General features: G+C 35.4%; 1 protein-coding gene across 1 annotated transcript; it reads right to left on the bottom strand.

Annotated features, from left to right (window-relative positions):
• On the bottom strand, positions 1 to 2,606 carry TAS2R14 (taste 2 receptor member 14). Its single transcript, XM_032254305.1, has one exon. The coding sequence runs from the start codon at positions 1,799 to 1,801 to the stop codon at positions 842 to 844; it is 960 nt and encodes a 319-aa protein (XP_032110196.1). The 5' UTR covers positions 1,802 to 2,606; the 3' UTR covers positions 1 to 841.
• Positions 2,607 to 14,609: the final 12,003 nt, after the last annotated feature.

Genomic DNA, 14,609 nt, shown 5'->3' with positions numbered 1-14,609 from the left:
TTTGATATATTTAACGGAGATTTTATTATAATACCACAAAGTGAAAAATAAGAAGACAAAGATTCTCTCTGAAGATTATTTTTAAAAGAATTTATCTCAAAGCTAAAGTCAGTATAATGTTAATTGTTAAAACACTAAAAAACACTCCATTTGCAAAGATAGCAGTTACCGCTTCAATTACTTGACACTTTGAATGTTCAAACCATTTCATTATACAAACAGATACCAAAAAAAAAAAAAGAATTCTAAGTACTAAAATGAAGAACTAAAATAATCATTATAAATCACTACATGCAGATGATAAAATTTTCTATCTGCAAAGACAGAATGAACAAAGCACATGATAGTTTAGTAAAACAGCTGGCTTCTAATTCAACAAACAAAGCCAATTACTTTTTTGTATACACATTAATCAGGTACTAAATATTATACAAAAATTGAGTAAATTTAATATGGTACTAAAATTTCATATTATTTTATGTGCTTTATCTACCAGATTGAGATGTAGTTTTAAGCAGCCTATTTTCAGTAACTGTGTCACACCCATACAATACACATATACATTATAGGTTTCTCATTTAAAAATCTCAAAAAAGGTTAATGATTGATACAAAATTTGTATTATCTGTTTTTATTAGAACTCTTTATGGCATTCACATTCTTCTGTGTATGGTAAATATACATACTTTCTTATATTGTAATTTGTGATAGTTTGAATGGTGTTAATTCCAAACATACCTTTGTAAAATTCACAAAGTTATATAAAAAGAAAGAAACTTGAGGAAGTATAAATTGACATAATGTACAAGAATTTCTTAGGAACTATATTTTTCTAATATATTCAAGATGATTCCCTAAATTCTCTATGGCCTGAGGGCTCCCCGTCTTTGAACCTGCACGTCAGCCACCGCGGCACTGACAGAAAGGCCTGTCTCAGCTTCTTGTTTCCAAGAATCAGGACACATGACTGACCTGAAGGATAAGACATTGTCAATACTTGGCAAAAAATAAAAATTAGATTTTCCTCCAACAATTCAGAGATCCAAAGTGGTAGGAAAAAAGACACAGAGAAAATGGCGTAGAGTAGGAGGGAAGTGATCACAATTTGTATGACTTTTCTGTGGGCCTTGGTGCTGGCGTCTCCGGATCCTTTGACAGTGTGGTGCATCTTCTTGACATGTTTCCACAAGGAGAAGGTGAGCAGAAGAAAATTTGCCAGGGACAAAGTAAATGGTATCAAAAAGAACACAGTGCTGGTTAATAAAACAGGACTGGAAAATTGTGCAAAGTTATTTGGACCAGAACTGCAAGTTCTGTTTCCACTATCTTCATTGATCCTGGCATTTATATGGACGTTTATCAGTGCAATATTTAAAAACAAAAGAACCAAAGTCACAAGAAGCAGCACTAAAACCGCCTTTTTAACTTTCCACTTCAGGTAGAGAAAAATCGAGTTAGAAAAATTGGCTATCTTGAAAAAATAAAAAGTACTGAGACTTGCAGCAAACCAGACACTAAAATGATTGGTCACCACCCAGGTATTAATAAACATTCTTAACATTTTTTCAGTCAAAAATAAAGCTGGGTGAAGCACAGATACATACCAACTTACAAATATTAACCAAACCAGACCAGTTCTGGAGATTGCCAAAGCAGTAAGAATCTGATCAGCTAAAGCGATCTTTCTTCTCTTGACCCAATTGATACAGTTCACCAGCGCTATGAAACCATTTCCTAAATTTCCAATTATAAATTCCACAATGAAAATGAATGTTAATATGCTCTTTATGACACCACTCATTGCCTGTAAGAGAATACTCCAATGTCTAATATCACTGCTGAAGACTTCTTAATGCATTCATCTAAAATGCTATGTATATCTGATTCTTGAAAATTCAATAATATAGTCCTTTAAAAAAAAAAAACTCGTGTATATATTGTTAAACCAGCAACCACCAAGATTTGCTAATCACTGGGTTTATAGCTTTCTTTCTTCATGAAAATCTCTGTATTTCCCCAAACAGCTCAACTGAGCTTCATCCAGATGCTGTGTGCCTTATACACAGTAGGCTGAAGTCTTTTGTAGTTGGTGACAAAGGAAACACTGAATTCTCATTTGCTAACATGCAAATAAAGATATATTTATTTTCATTGTTTTGGTTTTTTTGGTCTTATCTACATACTTTGGAGAGAGAAGTATCATTACAAAAATTGGTATATGGAACATCCTAAGCACTGAGATTTTTTACATACTTCCGAGCTTGGGTGGGGAAAAATGGGAAGATGATTATTAAAGAGTACAGAGCCTCAGACAAGAGGAATAAAATTTGTTTTGCTTTTTTGAGATCTATTGAACAGCATTGTGAATTGGTTAATAATACTGTATTGTACATTAAAAAATTGCTGAAAGAGTAAATTTCAAATGTTCTCAGCATAAAAAAGATAGGTATTTGTTACCTATCATTTGTTAATATATCATTTGAATGTTAATTAGTTTCATTTAATTATTCCACATATTCATAAATCATAACATCACCTAATACGCCATAAATATATGCAACAAAAATATGTCAATTTACAATAAAAATAAAGAAAATAATGAAAAATCCAATCATTTTTTAAAGGTTAGGTCTGTAAAGGTTTATCCAAAGCTCCTCCCAAAAAGTAGCAGAATTTTCTAATAATTTTGTGGAAGACATTATTCCTAGAATGCTGGGTACCTAAAATAGTACTTTTCTATTATTTTACTTTTTACAAGTATATGCACACCAAACACGCATGCATGCACACACACACACACATACACAAACACATATGTTTATTTGGGATCCAAATCTTTTTCTCTTTTCACTTTGATAATTCAGGCTTTTTATTTTCAACATTTATTATGCATCTAGTTCATGTTTAGTACTGTGATAGTTTTAAACACATTTAAAAAGACTTGCAAGTTTATATTAAAGAGTATTCAATGTAAATATTTTGGAAACTTCCGAAATATTTTTTCTGGACACGTGAGAAGAGGTGGAAATCTATTTGTTATCTCATAAAGCAGCCACTGTGTTTCAATGAGTTTGTCCACAAAGCAAGAATCCTTATTCTGTGCCTCTCCCCTGCCCAGTAGGGCACATTGGTCCACTAGCACTAAATACCTTGACGTTTTTTCCACATGCATTCATTCTCCCAGCAACGTGTGCTCCATGATCCTCACTACAGGCACCAGTCTAGACAAAGGATGACATACTGTCTAGCCAAGATGGGGAACTAAGCAGCATGGCACAGTCATTCTTCTTCAATTGCTATAAAAGTAAGTAAAGTGAGCAAAGCACCAATGAAACAAATTCAGCAACAGTTACCAAAGAAAGTAGAAAAATATGCATCATAAACTTCAAAGATGACAGAGAAAGATGTAAGGTTCGCTGTGAAGAACTGATCCCTCACCTTCAGTCCCCTGAAGCAATGCTGAGCAAAAATAAAATAAAATAAAACTAAAATATCTTGAAAATTACCTTACATTTAGTCAACAAAACCATTGAAGAGGCAAATTCAGCTAGCACGGGTAAATATTAAGGAAAAATCCCTAAGGCTAGAAGTACAAACATACTATCCTTATAGAGACAGGAAGGTCACCCTGGCCTGGCTATGTTCAGGTAACAAAGAAGAGGTTGGGAAAGAAGACAAAGAGAAGTACAAACCGCTATGTTCAATGCTGCTGATAGAGCATGCAAGACGAAGACTAATAATTGGTAACACAGACTCACTGGTGATCTTGCAAACATTGGGTTCAATGAAGTGCTGACAGCAACAGCCATGTTGGAATGGGTTTATAAGCCAGTAGTTGAAGAGGCTTTATACTTTTATAAATACTTATAAAACAAGAGAAAAGCAGAGTTAGAAAGCTGATTCCTGAAGTCAGCCTTTGAATTGTCACCAACTACAAAAGACTTCAGCCTACTGTGTATAAGGCATACAGTATCTGGATAAGGCTCAGTTGAGCTGTTTGGGGAAATACAGAGATTTTCATGAAGAAAGCTACAAACCCAGTGATCAGTTCTCAGAACTGAGCCAATTCAGAGAACCAGAGTTCGGTAATTGGAAGGGAAGCTTAAGTTCCATTGAGAAAGGATGCCGAGAATTCACCACAAGAATATCCAAGATGTATTCATATGATGCTTAGTCAAACACTTGTAGCCATTACCCAGATAACAGTACCCAGAGGAAAGGACACAACATCCATACTATCTGAGAGTTTTAGGTATGGGGCCTGAACTAACACTAATATCTGGGTACCTAAAAAGACACTTGGTCCATGGGATGGAGAGTGAGTTTTTGAAGGTCAGATGCTACCTAGAGCTTTGGCTCATGACCATCCCAAGGTGAACCTAATGAGTTTGTCATTATCACCTCTCTCTGAATGTGTAATTGAAATGGATAGATTCAGCAGCTGACAGAACTCTCATATTGTTTCCTGATCTGTATACTTAGAGGCATTATTGTAAGGAGAAACAAGTGGAAGCCTCTGAAACTCATCACTCCTGGCAAGACCAAGATGAAAAAATAATAACTGCATTCTTCAAGAAATAGAATCGATCACTGACACCACAACAAACTTGAAAGTTACGGGGGTCGGGGGTGGCAGTCCTATTCATATCCCTATTGAGCTAACCCATCTGGTCTCTGCAAATACCAGATAAATTATACCACAAATTGCAGATTACCATACACTTAAATTGCACTTGCAAATGCTCTCCAGGGTGCGGCATATTCACTGAGCAGAGCATACCTTCTGGTAAATATAGTAAGAATAATACCACTGCTTCACTGTTTTGTGTCAGGGCTATGTCACATCTACTTTCAGTTTAGTTGACATTTTGCAAAACATCATTCAATATATTAATAATATTACATTAAGTAGTACCCATAAGCAAAAAGTAGGAAGTTCCTTAAATACAGTAAAATACTATAACATTGAACAGAAATAAAATACCAGAAGAAGAGATAAACCTCAGCTGATTCAGGAATCTAAAACACAGATGATGTTTTTAGGGGTGCAGTGGTCCTGGTCCACATGTCAAGGCATCCTTTTTAAAGTAAATAGCTTCCAGGTTCATCCATGTCCCTACAAAGGACACGAGCTCATCATTTTTATGGCTGCATAGTATTCCATGGTGTATATGTGCCACATTTTCCCTGTCCAGTCCATCATTCTCAGCAAACTGACACAAGAACAGAAAATCAAACACTGCATGTTCTCACTCATAGGTGGGTGTTGAACAATGAGAACACATGGACACAGGGAAGGAAGCATTACACACTGGGGTCTGTCGGTGGGGAGTTGGGGAGAGATAGCATGGGGAGACATGCCAAGATATAGGTGACGGGGAGGGAGGCAGCAAATCATACTGTCATGTGTGTACCTATGCAGCAATCTTGCATGTTCTTCACATGTACCCCAAAACCTAAAATGCAATAAAAAAATAAAATAAATGAAGTAAATAATATATTGCCCTATATATATTTCCTATCACTAAAGAAAAGGCACAGTGTTTTGGGGGCCTATTTGGATTTGGGAGACAACATATGCCACATTTGAGGATATTGCTCTGACTTACTAACACTTTCCCTGAGGGCTACTGGTCTCAGGTGGAACCCAGAACAAAAGGCGGCTCTACGGCAGATACAGGCTCTGCCCCAAGCTGCTCTGCCCATTGTGCCAGATGATCCAGCAGAATTCAGAGCTGCTAGAGGCATGCACAGTGGGCGTTATAGGACTCTGTGCATATCTCCGTCAAGCCCACAGGAGAGGGGAGAGCAAACTCCTAGAGAATTAACGTAAGACCATTCCCTCTTCAGCAAAGGAGTGCCCTCTGTCTCTAAAACAAAACAGCAGGTGCAGAACATTAATGCAAGCATAGAGACCCTCTAAGTACAAGCCCTTCTAAGCATAAGACCTTGTGCAACTGCTCATGTCATACACTTATATGTCATATGCCAGCCATGACTGGAGGGCATGAGCACATCTGAGTAGCACAAGGAGTGAACTGTCCACCATTCCCCTGGCCAATACTTTGCCTGACCCAGATTATCCTTCCATTTTGGACTTGAACAGATCACCACAGTAGGCATGAGGTCTGAATTTCATAACCACAACACAGGGACTGGATGATGGAAGGCAGAACAGCAGAGATGGTAGTTCTGCCTTAAGAAATTCCTGGCCCAGGGGAAATGGAAGACAGATGACAGCTGAACAGATACATTCTCCCTACTCTTTCTCTTCCATAGACTAATGCTGGCTATAGTTCCCCCTTGCAACTCTTATGGAAAAGTATTGGGAGCCAAGTGCATGTATCTGATGACCACCACCCTGTGTCTCTCAATGCATTGTGAAGCGGATACTAGCAGTGTCATAACATAATCAACACACATTGTTTTACATTTGCTCTTGCCTCAATTTCCACATGTCCCCACCATTGCTGCCCTGGACTTACCTTTCAAGTAAATGTCATTACTTTAATATCAGACATTGTCTCTAGCTCTAGACCCCTGAGGCTAAGATATTCATTCAGTTCTATAATTACAGTTCATTCACTTTTCTGTAAGTTTACAATACGGCAATTAAAATATTTATTTAGGAAGGATACTAAATAAAACTACATATAAACACTGTAGTAAGATGTTTGGTAATTAATTGAATTTTCTAAAATCAAATGTCATTTCTGTTTATACAATAACCAGCTAGAAAATATCATAATACAAATATATCATTCACAATAAAAATACATGCAAATATACAAAAATCTTTCCTATGCTTTTTAAAAAGTACTGTAATAGGTGCTATCTGATTTTCATGTTCTACTTTGTCTTCAGATCACACATCTGATAATAGCTTCATCAAGTCTATATTATAGTGATATTTCCCCTAGAATTGTGGAATAGCCACACTTTTGCTCTAAGAAATGCTTCTTCTTGGATAAGCATGTAATCTTAACCTGAAAGCAGAACAGGAAAATTCATGCCACTATAGATTTTGTGATGACTTTCATTTTCATTGGTTCACCATCACAATGTACTTAATTTACTTATGTATTCACCAGTTTATTTGTTCATCAAAATATCATTTTTGAACACTTATTCTAGTGCCGTCTTTTATGTCTGGGGAGTCAACAGTAAGCAAGTTCTGTATGAGCTCTGGTTTTATTGGACCAGGAAAGATGTGTGATAAGCAAATAACTAAATCACATGTAGAGATCATTTATCTCAAGCTTTAGATAACATTGTAAAAATTTTATAACACCAAGAATTAATACAGTCATGTAGAATCTATTTGTTGAACACAGTTATACATTTCCTTACTATAATAGAAGTTACTATTACTAAATGGGTCAACATACTTTCTCTCATTTCATCGCCTACAAGATTATAATAAAATATATATTTAAGACATTTTATATCATCAATACATAGATTTGATAGATGACATTTTAACATTTGCAGAAAGTTTCCTTTCATTATGTTCGATAATTTCTATACCATATTTACATTGATTTTTTTTAACATGGGAAAATTTGAGTTCTTTCACACAACATTTAATAAGCATTTTAAATGTGGAAGATAAAGGAGATAATTGGCAAGTCAGAAGCTCTGAAGTGAGTTAGAAAAAAACTGAAATATTCGACATCAGATCTCTACTTAAAAAAAGTTTTTCTTTAATTCAAAAACTGGAAGAAATTATATATTTAACTGCCTACTGAGACGACAGCACTGAAGAAGTCATAATTACGTTGCTTTCTTCATTATTATTATATAAATTTTTTTCTTAACTGTTCACATACTTGCATCTAATCTAACATTCCTCAGTACCATTTATGTTAGACATATACAAAATGTATTCTAAATATATTTGTCACCCTTGAATTTTATGGTGTGAATCGTTTTCTAACAATAATTCTGTTTACCTTAAACTAAACATAAATTATAATTCATGATGGAATAAAAACCACCCCAAAGATAAAACCTCATTATTGATTTAGAATTAAATGTCCTTATTATCCAAAAATTAGATGGTCAAATAATGATAGTCAAGCACACTGTGGTACATATATGTGGAACAAATCACAGTGGAAAGGAACAATGATTTCTTGACATAAGCTGTCAGTTCTTAAAAATTATAAAGAGAGATCATAAATTTTTCAAATAAAACATGATCACAGGAAATGTATATGTGAAATACACATAATTTCATAATTCTGAGGAACTTATCATATTTTGTATAATTTGGCAGTTTGGAAAAAAATTGATTAATATTAAAGGTGAAGAAAAATAAGGTTGGCTAAATTGGCAATCTTGAGCAAACAAAATGTGTTGAGGCTAGTAGCAAGCCAGATGCTGAAATGGCTGGTTACTGTCCAGACATTATAAACAGTAATTCTTAATTCTAAACTATATGAAGCTGGATTCAACACAGTTGAATACCATTGTAACAATACTATCCAGAGCAAACCAACTTGGAGAGAATTTTATCAGCTGAGGAGATCTTTTGTCTCTTTGCCCAGCCAACAAAATTTACCAGTGCTATGAACCCAATGGCAAAATTTCCAACAGCAAATAGGATCACTACAAGAATTGAAACAACAACGTGTAGAAAAGTTATCATATCTGAACAGAAAAAAATACAAGCCTAATATCACAGATTGTAATTTCTTCAATGGCTTGACCTTAAAATTTGTTTATACCTGATTTCTTTACGTGTCATAACATTCTTCTTACTTTTAAATACTGTGACTGTCAAATAAAAATGCCAGCTTATGCTAATGGATGAATTTAATACTGTCTTTATGGAAAACATTCTTATTTTCAAAACATCTCAAATTAACTTATTCATTCCATGTCTGTTCTTATAATTGGATGGAGTTATTTGTACTAAAGTTGAAGTGAAACCTGAATATTCATTTGCCAGCATGCAAATAAAGACATATTCTCTTTCACTGTTTTGAAATATTTTGCTTGTCTAACCTATACATAATTTGTGTTCAGCAACTCTGGTTGTTAGGGAAATTTTATCACTCAGTAAATAGTACATACAGTAAATGTCTAAATTGTTAAAGAGAGCTTTGAATCGTCACCTATAATTGATTGATTTTTACACTAGATTTAAATACATAGAATCCAAACATTTTTATCAAAATTATCCAAAGTGTTTTTGAGAAACACAGAAAGGCCAATATACCTTAAAATCTGGTTGTTGCTAACCAATACTTTTTATGAATTTATTGTTACCAAGCGCACACACACACACACACACACACACACACACACACACATAACACCCCTCTGGGATAGAAGGAATTATTTTGTTAAATTTCCAAAATGGAAAATGAGTTTCCAGGAGGTCATCCTGGTGAAATTAGTCCTATTTTCCCACTCAGCATTTTCAGCCCATACAAAAATATATATCAAACATGTGTCTCCCATGCTTCAGCCGTTAGTAAAGCTACTCTCAAGTCTATCTGATGTTTAAGTATATATTACTTCATTAAAATATTTATCGATTTTATAAACGTTTCCAAGTATTACACCTTATGATATTTCATCTTGCAATATCCTCCCACCACAGGCAAGGTAACTACCTTGCCCCTGGATTCTCAGTTCACTCACATAACTTATTTGATGAACAGAATATTGGTAGAATTTACACAGGGATTTGAGATTGTTTCTACATTACTCTGTTGCATTTATCAGGAACATTCCATTTATCAGAACATTGCCTGGTTACTACACTGTTCCCAGAAGGAGAAAAGAAACAAATGGAGTCAGATTGTCCCTGCCTGATCCAGCCTAAATTGGTGAAACTTTAGCTCCAAATGCAGAACTTGGCCCATCTCAAACCACCAGAGTCATACACCAAATTCATCTTAGAAAAACTGAATCCAAAGACATGGAGAAGCAATATCTAATGTAGTTTTAAAAATGGTAAATACAACAAAGTATCATAAACACTTACGTAACCGTCATGCAGGGCAAGACATGGAACATTGCAAAGAGTGTAGGTCCACCTCTATGCTACTTTTCAAGCCCCTAACATTTCTTCACATCTCCTGAGGTAAGCAATACACATAATTTATGATGATCATTTACCTGATTGTCCTTATACCTTACCATCTAGATATGCAACCCTAAACTCCGTAACATAGTTTTACCTACTTATTATCATATGTAAATGTAGTCCTGTGTGTTCTTATTTATGGCTTCTTGGACTCAACATTATATTTCTGAAAAATTTTTAATACGTATTTTATTGCATTTTAGGTTTTGGGGTACATGTGAAGAACATGCAAGATTGTTGCATAGGTACATACATGGCAATGTGGTTTGCTGCCTTGCTCCCCATCACCTATATCTGGCATTTCTCCCCATGTTCTCCCTCCCCAACTCCACACCCCCTACCATCCCTCCCCTAGTTCCCCCCGACAGACCCCAGTGTGTGATGCTCCCCTCCCTGTTTCCATGTGTTCTCATTGTTTGAAACCTGCCTATGAGTGAGAACATGCAGTGTTTGATTTTCTGTTCTTCTGTCAGTTTGCTCAGAATGATGGTTTCCAGGCTCATCCATGTCCCTACAAAGTACACGAAGTCATCGTTTTTTATGGCTGCATAGTATTCCATGGTGTATATGTGCCACATTTTCCCTGTCCAGTCTATCATCAATGGGCATTTGGGTTGGTTCCAAGTCTTTGCTATTGTAAACAGTGCTGCAGTGAACATTCATGTGCATGTGTCCTTATAATAGAACGATTTATAATCCTTTGGATATATACCCAGTAATGGTATTGCTGGGTCAAATGGAATTTCTATTTCTAGGTCCTTGAGGAATTGCCACACTGTCTTCCACAATGGTTGAACTAATCTACACTCCCACCAGTTGTGTAAAAGTGTTCTTATTTCTCCACATCCTCTCCAGCATCTGTTGTCTCCAGATTTTTTAATGATCGCCATTCTAACTGGTGTGAGATGGTATCTCAATGTTGTTTTGATTTGCATTTTTTTTCATATGTTTGTTATCTGCATAAATGTCTCCTTTTGAGAAGTGTCTGTTCATATTCTTCACCCACTTTTTGATGGAGTTGTTTGTGTCTTTTAAATTTGTTTAAGTTCTTTGTAGCTTCTTGCTATTAGCCTTTGTAGATCTTTGTAGATTCTTGATATTAGCAATCTACCCATCTGACAAAGGGTAGCTTGCAAAAATTTTCTTCCATTTAGTGAACCTGTTGGCAGAAACTCTAAAATCAGGAAGAGAATGGGGGCTTATATTCAGAAATTTTTTAAAAAAGGAATGTCAAACCAAGAGTTTCATATCCAGCCAAGCTAAACTTCATAAGTGAAGTAAAAATAGGATCTTTTTCAGACAAACAAATGCTAAGGGATTTTATTACCACCAGACCTGCCTCACAAGAGGTCCTGAAGGGATTGCTAATCATAGACAGGAAAGATCATTATTGGCCACAACAAAATCACACTTAAGTACATAGATTAGTGTACTATAAAGTAACCACAGAAACCAGTCTGCATGATAATCAGCTAACAACATAATAAAAGGGTCAAATCCCCACATAGCAATACTAACCTTGAATGTAAACAGCCTAAATGCCCCAATTAAAAGGCACAGAGTGGCAAGTTGAATAAAGAAGCAAGACCTAATGGTATGCTGTCTTCAAGAGACACACTCACATGCAATGATACCAATAAGCTCTAATTTAAAAGATGGAGAAAAATCTACCAAGCAAATGGAAAATAGAAGCAGAGTTCCTATTCTAACTTCTTTGTGTGTGTGTATGTTTTGTTTGTTTGTTTTGAGTCAGGGTCTCACTCTGTTGCCCAGGCCATAGTGCAGTGGTGTGATCTCAGCTTACTGCAACCTCCACCCCATCGTTTCAAGAAATCCTTGCAACTCAACCTTGCAAGTAGTTGGGACCACAGGTGTGCAACACCATGACTGGCTAATTTTTGTATTTTTTTCTTGATAGAAAGGCCATGAACAATTTTCAGGTAAAGACATACACACAGCCAACCAACATATAAAAAATGCCCAATATGACTAATCATTAAAGAAATGCAATTCAAAACCACAATGAGATACCATCTTATATCAGTCAGAATAGCTATTACTAAAAACTCAAAGAAAACAACAGATTCTGGCAATGTGTGGTGAAAGGGAATGCTTTTATACTGGTGGTGGATATGTAAATTAGTCCAGCAATTGTGGAAATTGGTATGGCAATTTTCCAAAAAACTTAAACCAGAATTACCATTCAACCCAGCAATCCCATTATTGGATATATATCCAAAGAAATGTTAATTTTTCTACGATAAAGACACATGCACGCAAATGTTCATGACAAAACTATTCACAATAGCAAAGACCTGGAATAAACCTAAAAGTCCGTAAATGAGAGACTGGATAAAGAAAATATGGTATATATACAACATGGAATACTATGTAATCGTTAAAAAAACAAGATGATGCAGCAACATGGGTGGAGCTGGAGGCCATTATTCTAAGCCAACAAACACAGAAACAGAAAACCAAATACCACATGTTCTCAATTATAAGTGGGTGCTAAATATTGAGTACATACGGACACAAAGAAGCGAACACATGACATCAGGGTCTATGTGAACAGACAGAAGAAGGAGAGTGAGGATCAAAGAGATATCCATATCCATCAAGTACTCTGCTTATCACCCAAGGGGCAAAATAATCTGTACACTAACCACCTGTGACATGCAATTTACTTACATAACAAACTGCACATGTACCCCTGAACCTAAAATCAAAGCTAAAAAAGAAAAACACTGCAAAGTGAAATGAGATTTCTCTTTAAATAAGGTAGTATTGGAAGCCTCAATGATTCAGTGATATTGGAGGAGTGACAATGTTTAGTGTTGATACCTGAGAAAGAGCAGTCCAAGAAGAAGGGACACAATCATGAAGTCCCTGAGCCAATGCTTGTCATATTCCAGAAATGACACAAAGGCCAGTGTTGCTAGCATGCGATGAGCCAGGTGTTTCAGAACAGACAGGCAGACAAAATCAGATCCTTCAGATGATTATAAGATTTTGTAAAGATTTGGTCTTTACTCTGAATTAGATGAAAGCCATTAAAAAATCTGGAGCAGAAGAATGGCACGATCAAATTTGCATTTTCACAGGCTCTGGTTGCTACCTTGAGAACACATCAGAATAAAAGGATGGGCAGAACTAGAAAGAATAATTAGAAGCTGATAGCAAATATCCTTTCAAAATATGAAGAAGCTTATACGAGTATGGCAGAGTGATGACAGGGGATTGGATTCTGCATGTTTTTGAAGATAGAGTCAACAAAATTTGCTGATGTCTTAGAGATGAGTTCTGAAAGAGAGAAAATGTTGACTCCATTTTTTTTTAGTCTAAGCATCTGAAAGTCTGAAGTGGTTATTAACAGCAGAGGGAAAGACTATAGAAGAAACAGATTTGAAAACTGGAGGGAAGATCAGTATTTTGATTTGGACATGTTAGTTCAAGTTCTTGTTACACAACCAAATAAAGATGTCAAATAGTCTATTAGAGAATGGATTCTGGAGACCAGGGTTGAGATCTGAGCTGAAGGATTAAATGTTGGCATCATCAAGACATAGAAAGGAAGTAAGACCATGACTAGATGAACTTACCTAATAAATGGGAGTAACAAGAGAAGGAAAAAGACATAAATTTAAACTCTTATTTCATATCATCCACAAAAATTAACTCATAAGTAAATGATCATAGAGAAAAACTTAAGAAATGAGATATTGACAGATACTGAGACATTGTACAAAATGCAAGAAATAAAAAATGGGTTAGTAAATCATAATTCTATCTATGAATTACTTTGCTGATATCATTATGTAATTATATATAGATTATTATATACTTAAAATCTTCTGCCTATCAATCTATCAATATCTACATTGCTATTTTAAATAAAACTAAATTGGATACAGAGTCACCATAACTCTAAATAGGTAGAAATTCAAGTAAAAACATTATTGTTGCTCCCACCTTCTCCCTAGATTTTTGGTCATATTATTTTTAAATGTAACTTTGACATTTGAAGAAAAAAGAGTTTACATAATTTGTCATATGTAAATAGATGTACATAAATACATAATATATATGAATATGTAAATGAATAACCTTATTCCTCTCTATTGAACCGTTTGGCTAAATTATCAGTAAGGGGAGTGCATGAAATCACCAACAAAACAGAGCATGCAACATGAAGACTAACCATTGACAAGGCAACACACCTCACTGGTGATCTTACAAATGTCAGATTTAATGGAGTGGTGACAGCAACGTCCTCACTGGAATGGGTTGAATGGCCAATAGTTGAAGAGGCTGTGTACTTTGCTAAATAATTATTAACAAAGAGGAAAACAGAGTTGAAAAAGCTGAGTCCTGGGGTCAGCCTCTGATGTGAAAAATCAAAGACTCTCAGCCAGTTCTCAGAACTGAGCCAATTAGAGAAGCAGAGATAAATGACTGAAAGAAATCTTAAGTCCTCCTGATAATGAACAATGGAGGTGGTGTTACATTT

The sequence above is a fragment of the Sapajus apella genome, unplaced genomic scaffold, assembly GCF_009761245.1.
Source record: "Sapajus apella isolate SASKATOON/1434 unplaced genomic scaffold, GSC_monkey_1.0 scaffold86, whole genome shotgun sequence".
In the NCBI taxonomy this organism is placed as follows: Eukaryota; Metazoa; Chordata; class Mammalia; order Primates; family Cebidae; genus Sapajus; species Sapajus apella.
Note: the sequence above shows the minus strand (reverse complement) of the source record. Positions and strands in the feature narration are given on the sequence as shown.